At 42.4% G+C, this 27,035-nt stretch overlaps 1 protein-coding gene and 1 long non-coding RNA gene across 9 annotated transcripts in view; one reads left to right on the forward strand and one right to left on the reverse strand.

Moving 5' to 3' along the window:
- Positions 1-27,035, reverse strand: part of Elf2 (E74 like ETS transcription factor 2) — a 73,918-nt gene that overhangs the window by 23,196 nt on the left and 23,687 nt on the right. Inside the window, exon 2 of one of the 8 annotated variants that reach the window (XM_070022106.1) lies at positions 23,623-23,778. The exons of 5 other annotated variants lie outside the window; for them this stretch is intronic. Coding sequence is in view for 1 of the 3 variants with exons in the window: in XM_070022105.1 (XP_069878206.1) it covers positions 5,232-5,289 (58 nt within the window). In the remaining 2 variants the exon portion in view is untranslated. Of the gene's footprint in view, positions 1-5,231; positions 5,391-23,622; positions 23,779-27,035 lie in introns of those variants that run through there. 2 more of the 8 variants (XM_070022107.1, XM_070022105.1) reach the window with 2 other exon arrangements.
- Positions 5,534-26,098, forward strand: LOC138826834 (uncharacterized). Its single transcript, XR_011371869.1, has 3 exons — positions 5,534-6,549; positions 18,891-18,926; positions 25,473-26,098. It is a non-coding gene; the product is annotated as an uncharacterized lncRNA (long non-coding RNA).

A 27,035-nucleotide genomic window follows, 5' to 3' on the forward strand; every position in this document is an offset into this window, starting at 1 on the left:
CTAGAAGTGGTGCTGTGGGGCTCAAAAGGTAGAGCGCTAGCCTTGAGCACAAAGAGGTTCAGAGACAGTGCCCATGCCCCGTGCGTTCAAGACCCACAACTGACAACAACAAAAAATAATAATTACTAAGTTATTTACTTATGTTTAAGTTTTAGCTCCTTAATATAAACATAAGTATGTAGACAAAAAACTATATGATTATGTTCCTAAAGTACAGTTATTTGTCTACTTACATATAAGGGAATTTTTTTTAATAGTATTGGGCTTCAACTGGGGGCCTTGTATATCTTAGGACCACATTATAGCACTAGATTTTTTTTTAAGCTTTTGTAAATATTTGTTTGTTTGATGTCTTTTCAAACAGTATCTCTATACAATCTAGGTTGGCCTGGAACTCACAATCCAGCCAAGACTTGAAGTATTTACCACCACACATGACTTCTTTGAATTTTTGAACATTTAAACTATAGATTTACATGAAAAAATATTTTAAATAAAGTATGACAACATTCTGCTACTTGCTCTTCTCTACCAATCAAATTTGCTTCTAAAGAAAAGTGTTCTGTATTGGAATTGTGCTGATTTTTTTATACTTTGGTATTACTTTCTAACTCGTGTGTGTGTGTGTGTGTGTGTGTGCGCGCACGCGCGCGCGCGCACGCATGCGCCAGTACTAGGACTTGAACTCAGGACTATACTCTCTCACTCAGTTTCTTCTTATGACTGCCACCCTACCACCTCACAGCCACTCTTCCCAGCCAACTTATTTGTGGATTAACTAGAATTATTACCTCAGACTTTTCTGCCCAGGCTGTCTCTGAACCTTAGAGCTCAGCCTTCTGAGTAGTTAGGATTACAAGCATTAGCCACCAGCACTCAACTTTGCAACTCAAAATTTTATATAAACTTTATAATTAATGCTGCAATGAATTTTGAAGGGTAATTTCTTCAATACATTTTCAAATAAAAATTCCTTCCAATATTTGAGATAGAATCCAGAGCTTCACATGTGCAAGACAAGCAATCTACTACTAAGCTATCACCAACTTTATTCAGAATAAAAAACTAGTATCACTCCTGTTTGTATTTGAACAATTTCCTATTTTTTTTCCACTAATCTATTTTTCACTGCTTTTTTTGGTAGTGGTAGTGGTGTTCAAATCGATGGGCCTTTTCAAAATTGATACAAATTGAGCACCCCCAAATCAGAGAATGTGGAGTCTGAAATCCTCTGGAGTTTATGAAAATATTACAAAATCTAAAAAATCTCTGAAATCCAAAATACCTTTGTTTCAAGTACTGTGGATAAAGGATGCCAAATCTTACTAGATATTCCAGAAACAAGATTTTCACTTGCAAATTTCATGATAAACTTTGACAAACTTACAAAAATACTGTGAAAGTCAATGAAAACTTTCAGGGTAAATTTCCAGAAAAATTACCTCCTCTTTTAATAATTTACTTGGTACAAAATTTATTTTTTAAATTTGAAAAGAAAAATAAAAGGAAAAGGTGAAGGACTGTGTATTTGGAGATAAAATTCTTCTGTGTGAGCTGGTGCTGGGCCTTGAACTCAAGACCAAGGGGCTCTCACTTAAGGCTTGCACTCTACCATTTGAACCACATCTTCACTTCTGGCTTGTTGCTGGTTAACTGGAGGCAAAAGTCTCGTGGACTTTTCTGCTTGGGGTGGCTTTGAATTAAGACATTCAGGTCTTGGATTCCTGAATAGCTAGGATTACAGGCGTGAGCCACTGGCACTTAGCGCAAAATACTTTAAACTGAAAATTCTCCAGAAACTCCAGATCATACATATAGAATACTTTCACAACAAACAGAACTGAATCTAAATTATTAAAATTGTATCACACAGCTGGGAATGTGGCTCAGTGGTAGAGTGCTTGCCTAGCATACATGAAGCCCTGTGTTCGATTCCTCAGTACCATATAAACAAAAAACGCTGCAAGTGACACTGTGGCTCAAGTGGTAGAGTGCTAGCCTCGAGAAAGAGAGTGAGAGTGAGAGAGAGAGAGAGAGAGAGAGAGAGAGAGAGAGAGAGAGAGAGAGAGAGAGAAAGAGAGAGAGAGAGAGAGAGAGAAGAAAAAAGTTCAGGGATGTGCCCAGGCCCTGAGTTCAAGCCCAGGACTGCAATATTAATAGTAATAAAAATAAATAAAATTGTATCATGGACTTACTCAACATGTAAGCCTCAAGTTTCAATATGGCACGCATTTGTATTTTAAGACTGAAAATCCAGGTGTTCCCAGATCAGGCCTGTAATCGCAGCTACTCAGGAAGCTAAGATCTGAGGATCCACTGTTGCAAGCCAGCCCACGTAGGTGAGTCCAAGTAACTTTTCTCTCCAGTTAACTACCAAGCGGAACTGTGGCTCAAGTGGTAGAGCAGAAGAGCTCAGTTCAAGCCCCTGGACCAGCACACACGCACGCACACACGCACACACGCACACACTCACACACACATTCAAATATACATATGACCGGAATTGTAAAAAATAATTTTATTGTTAAAGGTTAAGGAATTCATAAGCAGTGTAGACCAAGATAATGATGGCTATCATTGTGAAGATTAAAAGGTGTTTGTGACTTAAAAAAATAACAAGCAAAAAAATTAACAGGTTTCATTTTTATTTTCATATTCATTTCTCCCTGAAGTCTCAACCACAAATTATTTTTAAATGAAAATGACTTACAACAAATAACTGTTTTTTACTCGAAACTTTTCTGGCAGCATTAATATTGGCAACTAAAGAAATACAAATACATAATACTTACATTTTAAAGGCGGAAAATAAAGCAATATGTTCTTTAGCGCCTTAATATATCCAATATCAGTGATATTAAGTGACTTCTACCTGGCTTGAAAAAGTTAAATGAGCCACATTCAACTGAAAGCACATCTCCTCTACAGATTTTCATGAATATCACTCATTCTATGCTAATCATCGACACATTACTGCCATAACTATAGCTATTTTTACATTAGATTTCTGTCTGTCTCCACACACTTAATGACTTCCCTTAAGGAGATAAACGAGTTCACTGTGTCGATCTTACAAACATAAAATTTTCAAACATTACTCTGCTCATATTGGTGGAAATTAGCAGCAATAAAATTTTAGCGCCATGAATCCTACTTTTTTGGATCACCTTTCCTCTCTCAACTTTTTAAATTCACTGAATAAAACCAGTCTCGAATTTCCTTTTCTACAATCAAGCCTGCATAGGCGCTTCAGATTACATGAGCATGAGTGAAAAAACAATCTGAAAAGAATTATATGCAAAATGTTTACAATATTACTATAATCAAATGAGAAACCTTAACTTGTGTATTCAGCAGTGCATTGGGCAGGGCGAGGAAATGGATTCATTTTAGAAAACCATTTTCAGAGCCTGGCATGTACAGCTTACTGGTAAGCTTACTGTAAGGAGAGCACTATGCGTACAGCATGCAGGCGAGATCCGGGGTGCAGATCCCAAGCACCTCAAAAAACTAATTCAGAACCCTTATAAAAAGACAAAACTTTGTATCGTGAAACTAAAAGGTGCCTTTATAATATCCATTCCAAGCAAAGTATCTACAGGTTACATTTGATCTGTTTCAAGAGCTGGTTAAAAAAAAAAAAAGACATTCGCAAAAAGTAAGCTCTCAACTTGACAGCGTTTCTTTAAGAGTTCTGTCTTCAGGGGCTATGTTAGGACAGTGTCAGAAGTACACCTAACCACTGGAAAACAACACCTTTTGAAAAATACACGTTCAGGCCTCACCAACATCACGGACCCTTGCAGTCGTAAGCATGGAGAACCAATACTACAAAGCCAAATAATACACTAATTCATGCCACAGCATTCCCGAGTAGTACAAAGGAGCCAAGTCCTCACTGGGCGGCTCACGCTGCAGCGGCTCAGCTCTGTGCGGATCCAGAGCCGGTCTGCGCGCTGCAGTGGGCCGTGACTGCTAACTTGGGGCTGTGGCAGCGAGTGCAAGGTGCCAAGCGCCACCGAGTGCGGAGCCGTTCGCCATTACTGTCGGGCAGGACAGCTGGCAGTGCCCGAAGCTCCGGGGTGGTTTTAGGAAGCACGTGTCGTGGCTCCCCGCCGCCTCGGGGCCGCGGCCGCCGGTCATTCCCAGACCCCGGCGTGGGGACAATGGTGGGGGAGCGCGAGGTCCTCCACGGCACTACTGCCGGGGGACTCCTCGGCTCCCCGGTCCCGCGGGGGGCGGCGCGGAGAGGGACGCGGACGCCGACTTCGGTCGGACCGAGGGCCCCGGAGCCCCGCCGCCAGCCGCTAACTCCCGTCCGTGCCCTTCCGCCGCGGCAGGGGCGCCGCACATCCCCCACCGCGGCCACTTCCGTGTTTACACTCCCTCTTCCCTCCAATTCCATGCGTACATTGTCAGCCCCACTCCCGCCCAGCCCTCATTGGCCGTCGCGGGCCGCTAGTCCCGCCCCCGCAAGTCAACGTTCTTATTTGGAACCTCTCTGCCAGCAGATTGGAACCCCGGGCTGTCAATCCCGGGCCTCTGTCCTCTCCCAGGCGCTTCCGCTATGGTGGGAGGTTTGGGGGAGGGGAAGGGGCTACTCGAAGCAGAGGCGAACCTGGGGCCGGGACGCCCTCAGCCCGCTCCTTGACGTCCACCCGTGTTTACAAAGATGAGCGCCCGCGGCCCGGGACGCAGGCACAAAGCATGCTCCGCACCCTCCCGCTCCCCTGGGCGACAGCCCGCTCGGGAAGGGCAGACCCCGGTCCTCCCCACGCCGGCGGCGCCGAGGGAGGCGGGCCCGGACCGCGGCGCGGAGGTTCCACGCCGGCCCTTCCCGGGACCGTTACTCGGGACCGCGTCCTGCGCCGGGTGGCGGGTCGGGTCGCCGGCCCCGTCCACGCGGAAGTGCCGGGACGGCCGCGTCGGGGCGGCCTCCCCGCAGACAGCGTGGCAGGCGCCGCCGGCCGCTCACTTCCTGGTTCCTGGAGGCGCCACCGCGCGCGCCGTCCCCGTCCCCAACTTCGCCGCGCCCCGCGGCGGCGCCGGGCCCGGGCGCGCGGTCCCCAAGGTGATCACTTCCTGACTCGCCGCCTCCATTACGACCCCCCCCCCGCGGCGGCCCGGCCCGGACGCGGCCCGGCCTGACCGCCGCCGCGGGGACGCCGCCCTCGTGCGCCCGCCCGCCCGCCCGCTGCACCGCTGCACCGCGGGAAGTTGCCCGTCCTTACCGGCCCGGATGAGCAGATCCAGCTGGTTCGTGGGCCCCTCATGCAGAGACGTCGCCATGTTTACCCCGGGGCTGCAGCTGCTGCTTCACATTGACTTCCACGGCGGGCGGGGAGCGGGCGCGGGCAGCGGGCGCGGGAGGAGGCGGGACCGCGGCCGGAGACACACGCCGAGGGTCCGCACCACTCACGCCCTCGCACACGCCCCGACGCCCGGATCCTTGCGCGTCCTCCGACAGGAAGCGGCGGCCGGCCCGCCTCCCGCCGCCGGGCTGGAAACCCCACCACCTAACGGCAGGGCCGGGCGACGGCAGGGCCGGGCGGCGGCGGCTCCGCTGGCGACGCGATCCTTCCGCCCCGCGCCCAGACAGGAAGTGCCGAGGGCGCCGCGCCGACACCTGGGGCCGCGGCCGTGCGGGGAGGGCGCCGGAGGCCCGCGGACGCCCGCGCGCCGCCCGGGACCGGGACCCGCCGCCCGGCCCGCGCCCGAGGACGGGGCTCGGTAACGGCGGCGCCGGACCCGGAGAACACTGCCCGGCGCCGACTCCTCCCGGGAACAGCCGCCAGCCCGGGACGGCTGGCCCGGGAGACACCCCGGGAAGACGCCGAGCGGCACGTCGGGAAGGGACGGCGGTACCGGCCCCGAGCACGGAGACCCCGCCAGCAAGATGAGGACCGGCGCCGCGGAGCAGGAAAGCGCCTCCGGTGTCTCCGCTTCCGTACACACAGATTGCGGGGATCAAAGTTACCGCAAACCGGGCGCCGGTGGCTGCTCGGGAGGCTGAGACCTGAGCGTCGGGGTTCGAGGCCGGCCCGGGCCGGGGAGCCCGGGAGCCTCTCACCGCCGATAAACCACCCAAAAAGCCCACGCGGAGCCGCGGCCCGAGCGGTGGGGCGCGAGCCCGGGGCGCACCCTACCTGAGCGCGCTGGCACACGCACGGAGGCCCGGCCACCACGCGGCGGCGCGGCGCGGGCGCGGGCGCCCGAGCGGACTGGGGCTTGTAACTCAGAGCGGGCTCCGCGGTAACGACGATGCCGACGCCGCAGCGGTGCGCGCGCGGCCCGGCCGCCGCCGCTCAGCCCGGTTCTCCCTCACCTGCCTGCGGCCCCACTCACACCCACACCAAGCAAGGGCCCTTCCCCGATGCATGATTCATAAACCCCCGTCACGAGGCACCAGAGCCCACGGCGGGCAGCCTTTTACCGCGACTAACTGGAGGTAAAGATCGGTCCCTGACTGGCAGGCCTGCCAGGTCTCCGTGTGCGACACAGGACTAACCGCCAGCGCGGAGCAGACAACAACTCTGAATTTCCTCTTCGGTACAGTTTTTCGCGTTCTGTTGACTGGGAAAAAGCAATTAGGCCACAGGTGTGCTTTCTGTGGGGCCACAGCAGCAGGCCTCGCTCCTCAGGCACAGGAAAGACCCTCTGACGCGGGATGGGCAGCCCTGCTCAGACTCTGCCTTGAACAGTGTGTGTAGATGTGTTCGTCCCGAGTGTGCGCACCCGCGCTGTCTTAGGTTTTAAGCTCCACGGGAACAGAGCAGCACACTTTTCTCCACTATCCCTATTGATACACACAACACCTCTACACAAAGAGAAATTAGTGCAGAAAGTCTGGGAAACATTCCTATCTACTTACAGTCCTTCTAAACCCACCTTCCCCGGCGTAAGGTTAGCCTTGCTACCATAAGCAATCTACAGAAGCAGACACATTCTAAGTATGAAAACGCCGAGGATAACGAGGCTGCTGGCGGTGTCGCTCGGCACAGCCCTCCAGGAAAGCAAGGGGCAGACGTGGGAACTAAAAGAAGTTCATGTTTTCTGACATACAAACTTCCTTCTTGAGGACTAGCGTGAAGAAAGTAAGAAAGATTATCAGTGGACTTTTCTTTCCTTTTCTTTTTTTAAGCTAGGCTCAGTAGTACACCCTGAAGTCCAGACCCAGGAGTTCGTAGGCACACGGAACACAGTAGACCCCACGCACGCACCTCCTACCTACCTGCCCGTCTGGTCTATCACCTGTCTATGTGTCACTTCGCAGTTCAACTTGCTAGATAGGTACTTTACCACATGAGCTGAGCCCCCCCATGCCTTTCTGATTTTACTTAATTTTCAAATAGGGTCCCCCATTTATGCCTGGACCACAATCCTATTTGTTTCCCGTACTTCTGGGATAACACACACACCTCCACCTTCAGCTTTTTATTAGTGGAGATAGGGTCTTTTTTTTGTGCAGGCTAACTTTGAATCATGATCCTCCTAATCTCCTTCTCCCAAGTAGTTAGAATCACAAGCATGCCGCAACCAGCTAAGACCTCATTTCTTTAAAGATTATATCTGAAGTTTCCAGAGTTGGTCTGCAGATCAAACCCAGAGCCACACTTACACAAGCTAGACATGCACTCTACCACAAAGCACCATCCCAGTCCCTAGAATTTTCTGACAATGTTAAAAAATATAGATGCAGGGGGCTGGGGGTTTAGCCCAGCGGAAGGGCGCGCCTGGCACGTACAAGGCCCTGGGTTCGGTTCTCAGCCCTGGAAAAATATATAGGTAGATAGATAGATGCAGGATTTTTTGTTGCTAAAGCTGGTCTCAAATTCCTGCACTCAAGTGAGCCTCCCACTTAGCCTCCAGCCTAGGAGCTGGAATTACAGGCATTCACCACTGCACCTGGCCAAGGCATGGATTATCAGAGGTTGGTAATGGCAAATTTTTGTTAGTGAAACGTGCAAAATGGCTATTAGATTCTCAATGAGGGCCAACACTCTAAAAATTGTTACCTTGTTCTATACATCACAACATTCATTTTAGGACATAGACCATGCAACTCTTTTTATACATAAGGGATGCATACCTAGCTTAGGTATAATTTAACTTTGATTTTTTTTTTTTTTTTCTGTCCTGGGGCTTGTACTCAGGGCCTGCCCACTGTCCTGAGCTTCTTTTGCTCAACACTAGCACTCTACTACTTGAGCCACAACACTATTTTGATATTTTATTGGATAGAAGAGTCTCGAATAGAAGCCTGCCTGGGCTGGCTTCAAACCGAAATCCTCAAGATCTCAGCCTCCTGAGTACAGGGTTACAGATATAAGCCACTAGCACCCAGCTTAACTTTGATTTTTTTTTCTCTTTCCTTCTTTTTTCCTGACCTGGGGCTTAAACTCAAGGCCTGGGCACTGTCTCTAAGCTTCTCTGTGCTCAAGGCTAGCTCTCCAACACTTGAGCCACAGCACCACTTCTGGCTTTTTCTGAGTAGTTTATTGGAGATAAGAGTCTCATGGACTTTCCTGCCCTGGCTGGCTTCAAACTGTTATTCTCAACAGTCAGCCTCCTGAGTAGCTAAGATCACACACGTGAGCCACTGGCACACAGCTTAACTTTGGGTCTTGTTCTCAGCATTTGACTGGACTCTCAGTCTGTTGGTTCTTTGCTTTATGTTTTATGCTAAGGAGGTACACCCTCAAAAATTCTCACCATCACTCTTAGATTGCCAACTAAATATTACAATTAGTCTTTTCTAGTGGTGTTAGACAAATGATTGTGAAAATCACATTGATGAAGCACTCATATGTGTAAAACACTCTGCAAAGGGTTAAAATAGTGTCCCCTATATTTTAAGTAAAATTTTAGCAACTGACTTCAAGGGTTAATTATCATTAAGAGAATATATGTAGTAACGAGTACAGTGGAATTTTTTAATTCTGAAATTTTACATGAACATGTAAAATTCTAATTTGGCATTTTTATAGAAAAATGGAGAGAGAGTATTCTGGAAAAATGACCAAACTTGTTTAATTCTAAAAGTGATATTTAGGTTGCATAATTTCTTGCTTCTGCTCTTTCAATAATGCCTGTGCATTAGGATGCCTAATGCATCCTACCTACCAAAAATTTCTGTAACATTACTGACCATGCCTTATGGAAATCCTTCTCTTCATTTGATTTTTGTGATGGCAAATTGGCTGTGTGTTTTTCCTATTATTTTCTTCTCAGCTATCTTTATTTGTGTCTACAAGACCCTTAAGTGTGGGCTGGGAATGTGGCTCAGTGGTTGAGTGCTTGCCTAGCATGCATGAAAGCCTGGGTTCAGTTCCTCAGTACCACTTATACAGCACCAGATGGTGCTGTGGCTCAAGTGGTAGAGTACCTTTAACAAAAGCAGCTCAGGAACAATGCCCAGACCCTGAGTTCAAGCCCCAGGACTGACCCCCCCCCAAAAAAAAAAGACCCTTAAGTGTATCTGTTCATTCAAAGTACAATCCTCAGCCATCTTCTCATCTTCTCTCTTCATTCCTTCATTCTCCACTCTTTGTACTGCCTACCCAGAGCTTTTAGGGTTATTTCTGTGTTGACTCAAAACTCTTCATGGCCAGTCTTGACTTAAAAAAAAAAGAAGAAGAAGCTATACATCTTAATTTCCGCCGTGCGGTATCTTTATATGGATAACTCACTTACATGTAGCACTTTCATCTACACAAATGTCCTTTGTTTCTGCTTTCAATAATACCACCTCTGCAGCCTTACTCCTAACTTCAGGAACCCATACCGTTTTTGAGAGATTCTAAACATATAGGAAAGACTGAAAGTAATATTCTGAACAGACATATTGTCCCTTCTGAAAGGTTGTAACTCTTTTAGCATTTTCTCATTTGTCTCTTATTTCCCTAAGAAATAACACACCTATAGATAAAAATATTATACTGGAATACTAATCCTGAGCCCTCTACTCAGCATTGCATCTAGAGTTCAGTGTATATACTTCCAATCTATTCTTTATGTTTTTGAATATATGTACGCTTACATAGGATTCATGTGTTTGTATTATGTACATCATTGAATAATATAAAGTAGTAATTTCCATGTTTTAGATAAATGTCATTATACTATATATGCCATTCTTAATTGTATCTTTATTCAAACTCTATTCAACCCATATTCATACACAGAGATATTAGCTATTTACTTTACAAATTCTACAAAGCATTCCAGTGTATGAACCCTGTTTAATTCATCAAATTTATACTGGAGGTAAATAAAGTTGTTTCTAGCTTTTACACTTATAAATTATGCTAAAATTTTTCTTATCTGTGTTTAGTCAAGTGGCACTGTGGCTCAAGTAGTAGAGTGCTAGCCTTGAGCAAAAGGAGCTCAGGGACAGTACCCAGGCCCTGAGTTCAAATCCCACGACTGGCAAAAAAAAAAAAAATTATGGCTATGAAGACACACATTCTTGTCAAACAAGATCTAATCTAAAATTTCTGCCTCTTGCCAGGCACTGGTAGTCCATGCCTGTAATCTCAGGAGGCTGAGATCTGATGATTAAGGTTCAAAGATAGCCAAGGCAGGCAAGTCCAAGAGACTCTTATCTCAAATGGTAGAGTGCTACTTTTGAGCAAAAACAAAAAAGACTCAGGGACAGTGCCCAGGCCTTCAGTTGAAGCCTAGGATTGGCACCCCCCCCCAAAAAAAAAAAAATCTAGAATCCAATGGCGCACACCTGTAACCCTAGCTACTCAGAAGAATGAGATCTAGGGAGCATGGCTCAAAGCCAGCTCAGACAGGAAAATCTGAGACTCATCTCTAACTAACCACCAAAAAGAAATAAATGAAGCTGTGGCTCAAGTGGTAGAGAAGTAGTCTTGAGTAAAGCTCAGGGACAACACCCTGTCTGAGTTCAAGCCCCAGGATTGACACCAAAAAAAAAAATTTTTAAATATGGATTGAATGTACATATATAGAGAATATAGAGTATTGAAAGGGAGAGATAACCCCAGATATGATTTAAAAAAAAACAAAAATAATAAAATAGCATTACAATGACCAACAAAAAAGATGAAGCATTACAAATAATTATATATATACTAATAAAGTTGACCCAAGTGTTGGAGGCATGACTTAGTTGGTAGAGTGCTAGCCAATGAGCGAAAGCATCAGGTACAGAATTCTTGTCCTTATCTTGGACAAGAAAAAAAAAAGAAAAGTTGATACACATGGAATGTACAAGTTTCTAGAGAATATGAAATTTCCTATACTACACACACAAATAGAAAATAAGTACTGGATGGAAATGTGGCTTAGTGGTAGAGTACTTGCCTGGTATGCATGAAGCCCTGGGTTGGATTCTTCAGTACCAAATAAACAAAAAAGGCCAGAAGTGGTGCTGTGGCTTGTGGTCGAGTGCTAGCCTTGAGCACAGAGAGGCTCAGGGACAGTGCTCAGGCCCTGAGTTCAAGCCCAGGACTGGCAAAAAAAAAAAAAAAAAAAAAAAAAAAGCTCAAATAAATAAATATATTTATATATATTTATATATATATATATATATATATATATATATATATATATAGTCTAAACCATCCTTTCCAATAAAAAAGAGTTGAATAAATTTTTAGAAAAAATCTAGCAAATGTTTATAATCTTTTTTTCTTTTTCTTTCTTTCTTTCTTTCTTTTTTTTTTTTTTGGCCAGTCCTGTGGTTTAAACTCAGGGCCTGGGCACTGTTCCGGGGCTGCTTTTTTGGCTCTACCACTTGAGCCACAGCACCACTTCCAGCTTTTTCTGTGTATGTGGTACTGAGGAATCGAACTCAAGGCTTCATGCATATTATGCAAGCACTTTACCACTAAGCCACATTCTCAGCCCTAAAATCAATTATTTTTTTTATTTAAACTTTTTTTTGGGGGGGGGTCTGGTCGTGGGGCCTGAACTCTGGGCCTGGGCACTAGCGCTCTACCATTTGAGCCACAGCACCACTTCCGGCCTTTTTCTTTTTGCTTATGTGGTGCTAAGGAATTGAACCCAGGGCCTCATGCCTGCAAGGCAAGTGCTCTACCACGGAGCCACCTTCCCAGCCCCCTAAAATCAATTATTATACAAGAATTAATGACAGAAAAATAGAAGAGAAAAATAAATGGAAGGCACCGGGATTATTTTATGAGTTGCATAATATTTTGTTTCTAAAAGGACATAAGGATAATACAAATAGTAAGATTATAGTTTCATTTATGAATGTACATGTGAAGGCCTTTTTATTTAAAAGAAGCAAAATGACAAACATTCTCAAACTACAAGGGGAGGTCAACATCTGAGAATGTTTTACTAATCACAGAAGGGGAATGTATTGAAGAATGCTCCAAAAACATTTCATAAGACTCAATGAACACAAAAAACAAAACAAAACAAAAAACAGAGGAATAGGAAATAATCCCTTAAATAAGAGGACATTACTAAAACTTGTAAGTAACACTAAATTTAAAATGGAAATTTCAGATACTTCCTTCAGCGTTAGAAACAAACCTAGGAAGTCCAGAGGTAACACCACTCCTAACAAAATACTGGAATTCTTCACCAACAGCATAAGAAATAGGGGGGAAAAAGACAACTGGAAAGAAGAAATAGGAGGGCAGTTGTTCCAGCTGAGCTGGTCTTAGACCAACGAGTTCCCAGCTGACCCACAGATGATCACAGATAGTAGAACAGGCCATGTCCAACTCAGCATAACCATATAACCAAAGGCCCAAGAGAAAAAAAATAACTGGTTCTTGTTTGAAACCAATACATTAATATTTCTTATTTTCCAAGATGTACATTTAGAGCAATGATTTTTTTGTTTTTTGTTTTCCGGTCCTGGGGCTTGAACTCTGGGCCTGGATGCTGTCCCTGAGCTTCTTTTGCTCAAGGCTAATACTCTACCTTTTAAGCCACAGTGTAACTTCCGGATTCTTGAGTAATTTATTGGAGATATGAGTCTCAAAGACTTTCCTGACTATCTCAGCCTCCTGAGTAGCTAGGATTACTGGCGTGAGCCAAGCAATTGAACTTCCCAGTGACTTCTGCTTAAATCAAATCCCAAGTTTTTATATGCAATAATTTCATATTGTTCATAGCTGAAAATATTTTATAACTTTCATTTTTCCTAAATTGTAATGTGTTTTTGTTTCCAATTTGATAAAGCAGGAAGTGGCGCTGTGGCTCAAGCAGTAGAGCACTCGCCTTGAGCTTAAGAGCACAAGGACAGCACCCAAGCCCAGAGTTCAAGGCCCTCGACCGACCAAAAAAAACCCCAATTTGATAAAGCATTCTCATTTTTTTCACTGTTTTCTAATTTTATGCATCATAATGAACTATTTTTATACATGATACTGATTTTCTGGGCATTGCTAAAGGGGAGATCACAGCAAAGAACTGACCTGTAAACAACAGAAACATTTTATGGTCCTACTTTAATAGGTCAGACTCAACGTTCTATAGATCTCCAATTCATGAAGTTTGTGAATTCTATGGCTCACTCTTTTGAAGTTATTTTAAATTTTCTGTCTTTTTTCAATTTATAGAAGTGTTTGAGTCCAACTTTTGCCTTAAATGGTAGTCAAAGATGCAAATATGCTAATGACAATTATACTTTCTGAGCTGTTTACCAGTTTGAAGAGTCTACCTTCATTCACTCTATTCAGAGCTGTTCACTGTAAACTCTGTTTCAGTCCTCCAGGTTCTTTTTGTTAGTATCATTTTTAGTAAACTTACTTTCCAGTATTTCAACTTAGCTTTGTTTTGTCTGTTACTATGTTATCCGCTTCCACTAATTTGATTTGCTTTTGCTTTTTGAATTGTTAAAAATACAACAGATGACTGTAAAATGGTTTCTGACAGGCTCTGGACTTACTTCTACTCTGGCAATTTATGATTTGTTTCTTTTCTTTTTGTTTGTTTGCTGGTCCTGGTGCTTGAGCTCCGGGCCTGGGCATTGTCCTTGAGCTCCATTTGCTCAAGGTTAGTGCTCTACCACTAGAGCCACAGCCACTACTTCCAGCTTTTTTTTCTTTGTCCATCATGGAGCTTGAACTCTGGGCCTGGGCCCTGTCCCTGGGCTCTTCAGTTCAATGCTAGCGCTCTATCTCTTGAGCCACAGTGCTACTTCTGCCCAGGATGGCTTTGAACTGCCTCCTGAGTAGCTAGGATTACAAGCATGAGCCATGTGTGCCAGACTTAGTTCATGATTTCTATTTCCATCACTTTATTTTATTTTTTATTTTTATTTATCTATCACTTTTTGCTCCTTTGTTATCTTTTATTAAGTTGAGTCAAGTTCAGTTGGATTTACTCTCTAACCTGCACCCTAGCACAGCATTTTGGAAGCCAGACCCCTTTCTGTTTTCTTTTTCACATTTTTCAGACAAGTTCCTGAGTAGCCCAGTTGCTCAAACTCATACTCATCGGGCCTCAGTCTAAGTGCTCAGAAACTAGGTGTGGGACACCATACTTAGCTTGGAAGCTATGCCTTGTATTGATTTCTTTTTTTGTTAAGCTTACATTCATTACAGGGAGAGGCGTGTCTCTCACTCCATTTTTATTATTTTTATTTACATAACATTATTATGCACATTGTGTCTCCTGTTTGTCTTTCAGATGTTTAAATCAATGTTCTTCCTTCCCATCTCCACATTATGTTTCTATTTTGTTGACATTACTTTATTTAAAGGCCAACACAGTCTAGCACCACTGAAGTTTCTATTCTTACCTCCTCAACCACACCTATTGTCTCTAGAAAACTTAAACAATTCTGGTTAAACTACACTGCTACTCAGTCTTTAAATAAAATGCAAAAATATCTGCTCTCTGGTCTCATTCATGTTGTCTTCTCATTCTCTATTTAACTAATTCTTTTCTGAAAACGTATCAGGTTCTTGATTCAGCAATTCCAGTAAACAACCTATTTTTAGAGCACACTGGAAATATTAACAGATACAAATATAAATACAGCAAGGCAAAATATTGTGAATACATAAATTGAGAAAAATCCAGTGGTATTGCTGGCCCTCTGTGACAGGGAGTTCCACCTCCTTGGATTAAACCACCCATGGATTAAAAGTTTTGGGAAAACAATTGCACCTGTTCTGAACATGTACAGATTTTTTCCCCTTTTTTCCTCACCAATACTCTATAAACACTGCAATACAACTTTTTTTTTTTTTTTTTTTTTTTTTTTGTGAACTCTGGGCCTGGGCGCTGTCCCTGACTCTTCGGCTAAAGGCAAGTGCTCTACCACTTGAGCCAGTGCCATTTGGGGTTTTTTCTGGTGGTTAATTGAGTTAATGAGTCTCACCGACTTTCCTGACCAGCCTGGCTTTGAGCCACAATCCTCAGAACTCAGCCTCCTAAGTAGCTAGGATTACAGATGTGAGCTACCGATGCCAACTCAATGCAACAACTATTTACAGAACTTTTTGTGTGTATGGGTGTGCCTGTTGTGGGGCTTGAACTCAGGGCCTGGGCTCTGTCCCTAAGCTTCTTTTGCTCAAGGTTAGTGCTCTAGCACTTGAGTCACAGCTTCCCTTTCAACTTTTCTGGTAGTTTGTTGGACACAACAGTCTCACAGACTTTCCTATCTGGCTCCAAACTACAATCTTTAGATCTCAGCAGTCTGAGTAGCTAAGATTGCAGGTGCAAGCCATCAACTTCCTGCTTATTTACAGAACATTTATATCAAGGATATTATAAGTAGTTACCTAGACACAGTTTAAAGCATGCAAGAGGATGACAGGCATAGTTTACATGAAAACACAATGGCATTTTATATAAGGAACTTGAGCATTCACAGATTGGGGTATAGAACAATGGGTCCTAGAACCAACAAGAAGACAACTCAAAGTATCTCCTACTTTCTACCCAGTCCTCAAACTGCAGTTACAGAAACATCTAACTGCCACCAGGTGGCACCAAACTACAGCCAGAGTTTTTGTACAAACTGGGATACCTTAAGAGTGAATGCTGGTACCAACTGTACACACACCTCTTACTCCTCACCTATGCAGAATGACTCAGGTCACTTCATTAAATTTACAATAATGCTACATTCTGTGTGATTAAAATTCTTGGAATGTACTTACTACCTCATTTAGAAATCTAGTGTATGGGGCTGGGAAGGTGGCTCAGTGGTACAGCGCTTGCCTTGCATACCTGAGGCCCTGGGTTCGATCCCTCAGCACCACATAAGCAAAAAAGAAAAAAGCCGGAAGTGGTGCTGTGGCTCAAGTGGTAGAGCGCTAGCCTTGAGCTGAAGAGCTGAGGGACAGCGCCCAGGCCCAGAGTTCAGGCCTCACAACCAGACCCAAAAAGTAAATAAATAAATAAAAGAAATCTAGTGTATCACAAGTTGTAGGCACAAAAAGAAAGAAGGGAAGGGGAAGAGAGGAGAGGTTGTTGGTATAACGGAATAAAAAGCTCCCAAGATCAACAGTAACAATAAAGCTCTTCAGGTATCAAAATAAGATGAAGCTACTAGCTTTCAGTAGAGCACAAGTTTTACAGTACCAATCCTTCCCTCAAAGGTAGGCTTATGCCGTATTTTCCTACCCGGTTCCTGTGTATATGGGGTGGGGGTGGGGGGTAATCTAGCTATCTAGAGACAAAACATTTGCATGCATCATGAAATAAAGCTAACAAAAGATTAAGCCTGGTTACTAAAAAAAAACAAAAAACAAAAACTGCTCATCTCTTTTATAGAACACCTTCCTAATTAGGAGAATGAATCAGACGTGTATCAAAATTAATTCATGAATTTACACTTATTATAAAATCTAGTCTGTATACCTATCTTTTTATCCCCACTAATCAGTATGTTAGTTCAAGGTACTCACTCCACTTTGGAACAAATGCTTGCTCCAGGGGTATAATATGAATCACTATCCATTTAAATGTCTATAAAAATGAGAATAACACATAATAGATTATGTCCAAAAAAATTGTTAAGCTCAAAGATCACTTCCTTTTTGATAACTAAAAAGCATTCTTTTATTATAAAGATTGTATTATGTGATTAAAATAAACAACCAGAATAGTAGGTACCTTAAGGAAGAAGAGTAGGAAAACATCTTAGAATTAGATACACAAAAAGGTCAAATACTGGCCAATGTTTTGTTAATTTTTTTGGAAGTAAGTACATGCATATTTGTTGTGTCATTTGTATTTTTTACATGCTATAATATTTTATGACCTATTTTTAAGTATTTTTCATATTTTTACATGCTTTAACTATTTTGTTGTATTTTTAAGATACACTCTTCATAAACCCTCTTACATATATTCAGTTGTACAGGCTGAAAGTAAAGCAATTCCATATATAATTATGCTTATGGTATCCACCATGGTGCTCAAGGCCCAGACCCTGACTGTTTGTGATAGCATTATATTGTAAGTAAACCAGCAAATGTATGTAGTGATGAAGAATACAAAAGGGTTTCATGATAACTTTTCCTTACAAGTTAGTTCTCAAAGACATCAGAACCAAAAGAAATACTTTAATTTATGCTTCATAGTCCAAATGATCAAAACAGCATTCCCACTATAAAGTTAGAGGCCATCAGCTTAAATACCTAACAAAGTCAACTAACATGCATTATGTTCAATCAAAACTGGCTATTGTGAGTCTCATGTAGGTCTTTAAGACCCACACGTTACACAGATGGGAATGAAGAATGGATAGGGACAATGATTCCTCCTCCACTTGAAACAGCACTGCACCAAAGAACCCAACTTTTTAAGCCTAAAAAGAAATCATGGCTGGCCAATTATCTATCTAAATCTCTATCACTTTTAGCTTATTGTAGCTATACATTAAGAACACCTATAGCCCAAACTACGAGTCTATAGACACTAATTTAGTGGAACAAAAATAGTAACTATTATGAAGTTGTGAATGAGGTGCTAAGGAGTTCAGTTGGTTTTAGGTAATTTTATTTACTGAACCCAAAGCCTTGGGCACACAAGGAAAGCTCTTTGTCACTTGAGCCATCCCTCCAACTAACTCTTTTGTTACTATTTTATTTTTGAGACAGGGTTGCATTAAGCTTACTAGTCTGCTTTTGAACTTGCCAACCTCCTGCCTCTAAGTTCCAGATAGCTAGGATTATTAACATAAACCACCATAACTGACTTAGATAATTATTTGAATGTCTTCTGTTTTCAAATATTTTGAAAACAAGTTTTTATTTTTACTTCTTATTGCTATTATAAAGGTGATATACAGAGGGGTTACAGTTACATACATCATGTAATGAGTACATTTTTTTTTTTTTTTTGGACAGTCATAGGGCTTAAATTCAGGACCTGGGCACTGTCCGAGACCTTTTGCTCAAGGCTAATTAGGTTTACCACTTTGAGCCACATCTCCACTTCTGGTTTTCTGGTGGTTAATTAGAGGTAAGAGTCTCACAGACTTGCTGGACGCCAGTGTCTCACGCCTGTATAATCCTAGCTACTCAGGAGGCTGAGATCTGAGGATTGTAGTTCAAAGCCAGACCAGACAGGAAAATCTGTGAGACTCTTATGTCCAACAAACCACCAGAAAACCGGAAGTGGCGCTGTGGCTCAAGTGGTAGAGCAAACTTGCCTTGAGCTGAAGAGCTGAGGGACAGCGCCCAGGCCCAGAGTTCAAGCCCCACAAACAAAAAAACAAAAAAACAAAAAAACTCTCTCAGATGCCCAGGCTCGCTTTGAACCAGGATCCTCAGATCTCAGCTTCCTGTATAGCCAGGATTACAGGTCCAGCATGAATACACTTCTTTTTGGACAATGTCACCCCTTCTCTCACAGTTTAAATGTGTATTTTATTTTTTTAAGTTTGCTTAAAACTCCATTTTTTGTGTTTTCTTCTTCAGTATGATCAATTAGACACAGGACCTTACAAATGAGAGGTAAGTACTCTACTACTAAATTGTATCCCAACCTTTGGGGTTTTTTGTTATCATTTAAAAATTTTTTAATTGTAATTATAAAGAAGATGTACAGCGGGGTTAAGTTAAATAAATCAGGTAGTGTACATTTCTTTTTTCTGATTTTTGGCTGGTTGGGGGGCTTACTTAAACTTTGGGCCTGGGTGCTGTCCCTGATCTCTTTGGTCAAGATTAGTGCTCCAGGGGCTGGGAAGGTGGCTCAGTGGTAGAGTGCTTGCCTTGCATGCCTGAGGCCCTGGGTTCGATTCCTCAGCACCACATAAGCAAAAAAAAAAAAAAGATTAGTGCTCCACCACTGTGACCACAGTTCCACTTCCAGTTTTTGAGTGGTTATTTGGAATTAAGAGTCCTACAGGAACTTTCCTGCCCAGCCTGGTTTTGAACTGTGATCTTAGCCTTCTGAGTAGCTAGGATTACAGGCGTGAGCCCAAGAATGACTGGCATCTGTCAAGTCCTGGGGTCCCAGACAAGGGCTGCCATCTCAAGCTTGCTTCAAACTCTTTTGCTGCTGGGTTTTTTGTTTTTTTGCCAGTCCCAGGGCTTGAACTCAGGGCCTGAGCTCTGTCCTTGAGCCGCTTTGTTCAAGGCTAGCAGTCTACCACTTGAGCCATGGGGCTACTTCCAGCATTTTTTCCTGTTTATGTGGTACTTACTGAGGAATCAAACCCAGGGCTTCATGCATGCTAGGCAAGCACTCTACCACTGAGCCACATTGCCAGCCCTCTTTCAAACTCTTAAAAGCCCAACACACTGAGACAATGCTTGAAAAGACCACAGCAGTAAGATTTTTCTTGCCAGGTGCTAGTGGCTCATATTTGTGCTTCTATCTACTCAAGAGGCTGAGATCTGAGGATCACAGTTCAAAGCTAGCCTGAGTAAGAGACCTATGAGGCTCTTATTCCCAATGAACCACCAGAAAACCAGAAGTGGAGCTGTGGCTCAAAGTGGTAGAACAGTAGCCTTGAGCACACAAGCTCAGGGACAGTGGCCAGGCCCAGAGTTCAAGCCTCTTGACTTCCTTAATCTTACTAGTCTCCTTTTCCCTCTCTTCCTCATACTCCAAATTCTAGCCATACTGAATCTCTTTTGGCAACTTAAATAACCCATTTCGACCTGCCAAATGCTTCAAACCCCTTCCCTTCCTATGTCACACTCTTGGGGAGGCATTCTGTGACCTCCCTGCCATTCCTATGCCATTTTCTCCCATAAAACTTAGCTAATCTTATCATCATAATCATTCCTTTTCATTGTAATAACTTGTTATCTTCTCACAAAACAGAAAGCCCACTGAAGAAAAATAGTGGCTCTTGTCTAACACATGAAAAACCACTTCTACACATGGCACAAGGCAAATCCTCAGAAGTCCTAACAGATGGCTGGCTGAAAAAATGGGATGGATCTGCCTAGGATGTGTTTTAAGTAAACATCCAGAGCTGCACTATTCACATATGTGATCTGTCCTTACCTGAGAACACTTGTAAGACTAGCAAACCAAACAGTGGGTTAGGGTGATGAATGAGTAGGGAAGAGGTTGATATCAAAGAATGTGAGAAATAATCTGGGTGCCAGTGGCTCATGCCTATAATCCTAGCTACTCAGGAGGCTGAGTTCTGAGGATCGTGGTTCAAAGCCAGCCCAAGCAGGAAAGTCCGAGAGACTCTTATCTCCAACAAACCACTCAGAAAACCTGAAGTGACACAGTGGCTCAAGTAGTAGAGTGCTAGCCTTGAGCTGAAGAGCTGAGGGACAGCATTCAGGTCCAGTGTTCAAGCCCGATGACAAAAAAAAAAAAAAAAAAAAAAAGAATGTGAGACGTTAATAAAACTACACTATATTAGAAATTTTTGCTAAGTAAGTTTGTTTTATCTGCTGTTTCCATAAAAAAGTAAGTATCAGTAGGGCACCAGTGGCTCACACCTTTAATCCTAGCTACTCAGGAGGCTAAGATATAAGGATTGCAGTTCAAAGACAGCCTGAGCCAGTAAGTCTATGAGATTCTTATCTCCAACTAATCACCAAAAAGCCAGAAGTGAGCTGTTACCAAGCCCTGAGCTCAAGTCCCAAAACCAGCGCGCGCCCATGCACACACACAATATCTAAGATGACAGGTAAGTTAATCTGTTTCATCAAAGTAACATTTTACTATTTGTAGCATATATATCCCATAATACCATGTTGTAAAACTCAAAAAAACACAGCAAAAAAAATTTTTAATTCTTTTTTCTGTGTGTCGGTCATGGGGCTTGAACTCTGGGCCTGGGTGCTGTCCCTCAGCTCTTCAGCTCAAGGTGAGCGCTCTACCACTTGAGCCACGCGCCACTTCCAGTTTTCTAGTGGTTTATTGGAGTTAAGAGTCTCACAGAGTTTCCTACCCAGGCTGGCTTTGAACCGCGATCCTCAGATCTCAGCCTCCTGAGTAGCTAGGATTACAGGTGTGAGCCACCAGCACCCGTCTATTTTTTTAATTCTACACAATTCACATTTAGTTTCTCCTCAGTCTGAATTAATAAAAATTATATTAGACAAATTGTTGGATAGCAAAATTTAAATTAACTACTGCTAAAAGTCTAAATAATAAAGGAATGAATGCTACTAGTTTTCAAAACAAAAATCTTTTAATGATCTAACCTAGATATACTTTTTCCCCTTTATGTAAAGTATATTTTGTAAATGGTATAAAAAAGTATTTAAAATAATTTCTGCTTTATTAATTGAAAGAGCCACTCCTTACTTTTGGCCACTGTTTTCTCCTTTATATAATCAGTCAGTGAGACACATAGCTGAGAGCAATAAAAAATCAGTGGCCTTTTTTTTTTCAGTAGTGGAGCTTGAATTCTGGGCCTGGGTGCTGTCCCTGAGCTCTTCAGCTCAAAGCAAGTGCTCTAACACTTGAGGCACAATGCCACTTCTGGTTTTCTGGTGGTTTATTAGAGATAAGAGTCTCACGACTTTACTACTCCAGCTGGCTTTGAACTGTGATCCTCAGATCTCAGCCTCCTCAGTAGCTAGGATGACAGGTGTGAGCCACCGACACCTGGCTCAGTAGCTATTTTAAAGAGAGAGATGTTGGTTGGTTGGCTGGTTGGTTTTCACCATATTGAGGACTGATCCCACAAGGGCTCTAAACTTGCTAGACAAACACTTTATTATATAAGCTAATTCCCAAGCCTCTGTTTTAAAATGATAGCTTGAAAAGCAGGAGCTTTGTTTTGTTTTCTTTTTAGAGCAGAGGATGCATTAAAAAATGACATTCTACTAAATAAAACTCTATTCATTAAATGTCATGTTAAATTTACACTCTTCTATATCTCCATAATCAAATACCACATGGTTTATTTGAACACTCTTTTAATATGGTCTAATGGTTTTTTGTTTGTTTTGTCAGTTGTGGGGCTTGAACTCAGAGCCTGGGCACTGTCCCTGAGCTGGTTTTGTTTTGTTTGTTCTTTGGGGGGGTTTTTTGGTTTTTGGTTTTTGTTTTGTTTTGTTGCTAGTCCTAGGGCTTAAACTCAGGGCACTGACCCTGAGTTTTTTTTGCTCAAGGCTAGCACTCTACCCTTTGAGCCACAGCGCCACTTCTGACTATTTCTGTGTATGTGGTACTGAGGAATTAAACCCAGGGCTTCATGTATGACAGGCAAGCACTCTACCACTAAAGCACATTCCCAGCCTTGTTTTTTGCTTTTTAAACTCAAGGTTTGTGCTCCACCACTTTGAGCCACAGCTCCACTTCTACTTTTATAATGGTTCATTGGAGATAAAAGTCTCATGGCCTTTGCTGCCTAGACTGGCTTCAAACAGGGATTCTCAGTTCTCAGCCTTATGAGTAGCTAGGATTACAAGTGTTAGCCACTAGTGCCCAGCTTTGGCATAATGATTTTTAAATGACAGTTAAGAATTTAGAGAGCTTAGTAACCAAAAGGACTTCTATACTGTAATTCACCCATACTTTTCTCTATGTTAGTACCTAAAGGCTATAGATATATTTTAATATATAAGTCCAAGTAAACAGAGATGTTGAAGAAGATTCTAATCATTGAATTGATTTTTTCACACTTGAATTATCTAAAACGAGGCTGTATCTTAAAATTTACAGTGTTTTAAAATGTTAAATAGGGCCATCATTTTCCCCTACTGGTATAAAAGTAATGTTTCTTATGAACATTAAGATACTAAAACATCCTTCCAATAGTGTTTTCTGATTTGAGTCACAATACAATTAAAATTCAAATTATTCTAGAATAAAAACTAGAATAACTATAAAGTTAATATTTTGCCATTTTAGAAAACCTACAACTAATGGAATAAAATAGATAACTGGGAAAAATCATTCTTTAAAACTTTAAGAAAATGCCTATATTTTAGAAGAGGAAATAAAAGGAAGGATAATGGGGGGGGGAGTGGGGAAAGATAATGTGCAGTCAGCAGTAGCTTCAAGGAGTTAGATCTAGAGCTTTATCTAAAGAAACAAATGTCAGGAGCAAGGATAACTCAAATGGCGAACTATTTAGGAGGAAAAATACTATTTTATATTTCTTTTCTCTTTAAGGAGGAATCATTGTCACCCTTCAGACAAAATTATGATAATACGTAGATGAAATAATTGTTATGAAATACAAAACTGCAAACATTCTTAATGAATTAAAAACCAACCTACCAGTATTGTCTTCCTTCTGGCTCAATCTGTTTCACCTGCAGGGATCCTAGGATAGGGGCTCCTTTTCAGGTCCCCAGTTTTTCATGTCGATCTTCTACCTCCCTGTGGCAACAATATTTTATAATTAAGAGTCCTTTTGTGCCACAGGGAGGATTTCTGAAGGTATAACAAATACAAAAGTTATCACAGCTCAGCATGAAGTCAAATTAGTCTTGACATTTTTCAAGAAAGAAATTTGGCTTCTTATTTTTCAAAAGAAAACCTGATTGGATTTTCTTAAACTGCATTTCAAAACCTAAACTTTCACTTTTTTACAGTGCTACATTTTTATTGAATCATATGGAAAATCCCTGCATTTATCTATCCTGTATCTTTAAATACAATTCTGTTGTTCACTAAGAGGTTTTTTTAAAGTTTACCTCATAATTTAACTATAAGAACAACACTGTAGAGTGTGTATGCACACACACATGCATGAACACACATGTACTTGCTTTGGTTTGGGAGTTTCATTTGGAGAATTTTTTGGTAGAACTGGGGTTTGAACTCAGGACCTTGAGCTTGCTAAGCAGTCCCAACCCACTTTTAATGATGCCTCATTAAGAGTCAAAGTCCTGCCAATACTGATCAGAACAGATATAGGCAGCTTAAAAGATTACTTCACAGCCAATGTTTATTAATAAAAATTAGTAAGTCTACTTGTATAACATGAGGTAGTAATCCTTAAAATATATCTTTAATGGGACTGGGAATGTGACTTAATGGTAGACTGCTTGCCTTGTATGCATGAAGCCCTGAGTTTGATTCCTCAGTACCACATAAACAGAAAAAGCCGGAAGTGGTGCTGTGGCTCAGGTGGTAGAATGCTAACCTTGAGCAAAAGAAGTACAGGGACAGTGCCCTGAGTTCAAGCCCCAAGACTGGCAAAAAAAAAAAAAAAAAAGAGGGACGGGGGAGGGAGAAAATGTAAAGGAAAAAAAAAAACAGCAGTCATCTGGGCATGGTGGTACATGCCTGTCATCTCAGTCACAGCCAGGGCAACATAGAGAGACAAATCTCTAAAAAGAAAAAGAAGGAGGAGGAAAAGGAGGAGGAGGGGGAGGAGGCGGAGAGAGGAAGGAGGGGAGAGGGTGGGGGAGGAGGAGGAAGAGGAGAAGATGATCAAATGTTTCCTTGCTAGTAAGATTTCGTTTTGCCAAGCACTGGTGGCTCAGGCCTATAATTCTAACTACTCAGGAAGCTGAGATCTGAGGATTGCAGTTTGAAGCCAGCCTGGGCAGTAAAATCTATCGGATTTTTATCTTCAAAAACCTACCAAAAAAGACGAGTGTGGAGCTGTAGTTCAAGTAGTAGAGCACTATGGAGCAAAAAGCTAATGCCCAGGCCCTGATGTTTAAGCCCCAGGACTGATACACACAAGTGCACATGTGCAGGCACACACACACACACACACACACACACACACACATAGAGCCTGGGCACTGTTCCTCAACTCTTCAGCTCAAGGCTAGCACTCTATCACTTGAGCTACAGTGCCACTTCTGGCTTTTTTCTGCTTATGTGGTGCTGAGGAATCGAACCCAGCAACTAATGTATGCAAGGCAAGCATTCTACCTCTGAGCCACCTTCCCAGCCCTAATTAAAAATTTTAAGACCCAATTATGACTTTGAGGCAAAACTCATCTCTAAGTATGACATCAGTATGGGTCTGACATAACACTTTAGATAGCCGTATTTATTTTTGATAACTACTTTTTTAATTTAAATAACATTAAGGCATATAACACTTAGCATATAACAAAAGAAAATATACTGGAAATTTTACATAAATTGTTTCTTCTCTCTCTCAGGGTCTATGTAACCCAGGCTGACCTTAAACTGGAAATCCTCCTGCCTCAGCCTCTCAAGTGCGAGAATTACAAGCAAGGGCCACCACAACTAGCCAGTATTTCCTAACTGCAATGTACTTAACACTGCATTCCACAAAAGAAAACAATACAGCTGTGTTCCAGGGTGATCACATGCTAAGTGGAAATACAAAGAAAAATAAGCTCCATAACAGAAGACTGGAAAAGAGAGTCTTTAATGCAGCAGCAGCTGTGGAAAGTTTGAAGTAGTTGGGCCTAATGAATAATACCTGAGCACACTGTGGATCCAAGAAATTGAGGGGAAGCTCAGAAACATCAACAGCCAGCCCATGCCTGGCAAAAGGGCAGCAGGCAAAGAGCTAAGAGAACGCAGTGCTTGAGTAGACTGGGCCACATTATGAAAGGTATACTTCTGGATGATTCAATGAGTAAATCCCACTGCTTTTAGCAAAAGAATGGCTTTTGAAATCTAACAAACAGTCCAACTGGATGAAAATGTACATGCCAGAGCACATTGAGTTTAGAAGGAATAACAAGAAAAAGAGTACATACTGAGGGTATGAAGCATTTGATTTTTTTTAAGTAAAAGTAAAATAAAGGAGGAAAATGTTAACAGAGATGTAAACAAAATTAAACAAATGTTCTGCTTAAATGTATAAAAGACCAGTCCAAATTTGAATGTATACAGAAGGTGCTAATGAAGTCAAGGAAAACTGTGTAACAAGAACTGTGCTTTAACTTTTATTTTATGGAATCCTCACAATATTGAATTTCTACTTAGGACACTAGAATCCGAAATAAATCTGCCAAGTGATAAAAAGTGAAATTTGAAACCAGAACACATGACAATATTTTTTCCTTTGCTACTCAAGAAAGTCACTTAAAAACTAAAAAGAATATGTAACTCAAAAAGTAACCAAGGAGGGGCTGGGAAGATGGCTCAGTGGTAGAGTGCTTGCCTTGCATGCCTGAGGCCCTGGGTTCGATTCCTCAGCACCACATAAGCAAAAAAGAAAAAAAAGCCGGAGGTGGCGCTGTGGCTCAAGTGGTAGAGCGCTAGCCTTGAGCTGAAGAGCTGAGGGACAGCGCCCAGGCCCAGAGTTCAGGCCCCACTACCGGACCCAAAAAAAAAAAAGTAACCAAGGAATTCCCTAACACATTTGACTACTCAGACTCTTTTCTGTTTTTCAAAATACAAGCATTCCCTAAGGTTCATTGCTTAACTCTATGTCCTTTTGTTCTCTAACACAGGGAAACAAATATAAAATTTCAGTATCTTCCATCATAGGAAAATCTCTCAAATCCCTTTGCCCTTGGAGATCTGATTTGTTTCCATGGCTTCAAATGAAGATGAGTCCCACATCACCCTCAAATCATCCAATCTCCCTGACTTCAATCACCGGGCTTTACTTAGATACCTGGACATCTTCCATTTGCCCCTCTACATCTATTCTCCACCTGTTTCACCCTTCTCTCTGTCCCAAGAGACTGACTTCATCAACAGGGCTCATTTGGCTTCAGACTGGGCTTGGTTAATGGAGTGTT

This window comes from Dipodomys merriami, unplaced genomic scaffold, assembly GCF_024711535.1.
Source record: "Dipodomys merriami isolate MVZ:Mamm:240054 unplaced genomic scaffold, mDipMer1.0.p SCAF_15, whole genome shotgun sequence".
Taxonomy (NCBI): Eukaryota; Metazoa; Chordata; class Mammalia; order Rodentia; family Heteromyidae; genus Dipodomys; species Dipodomys merriami.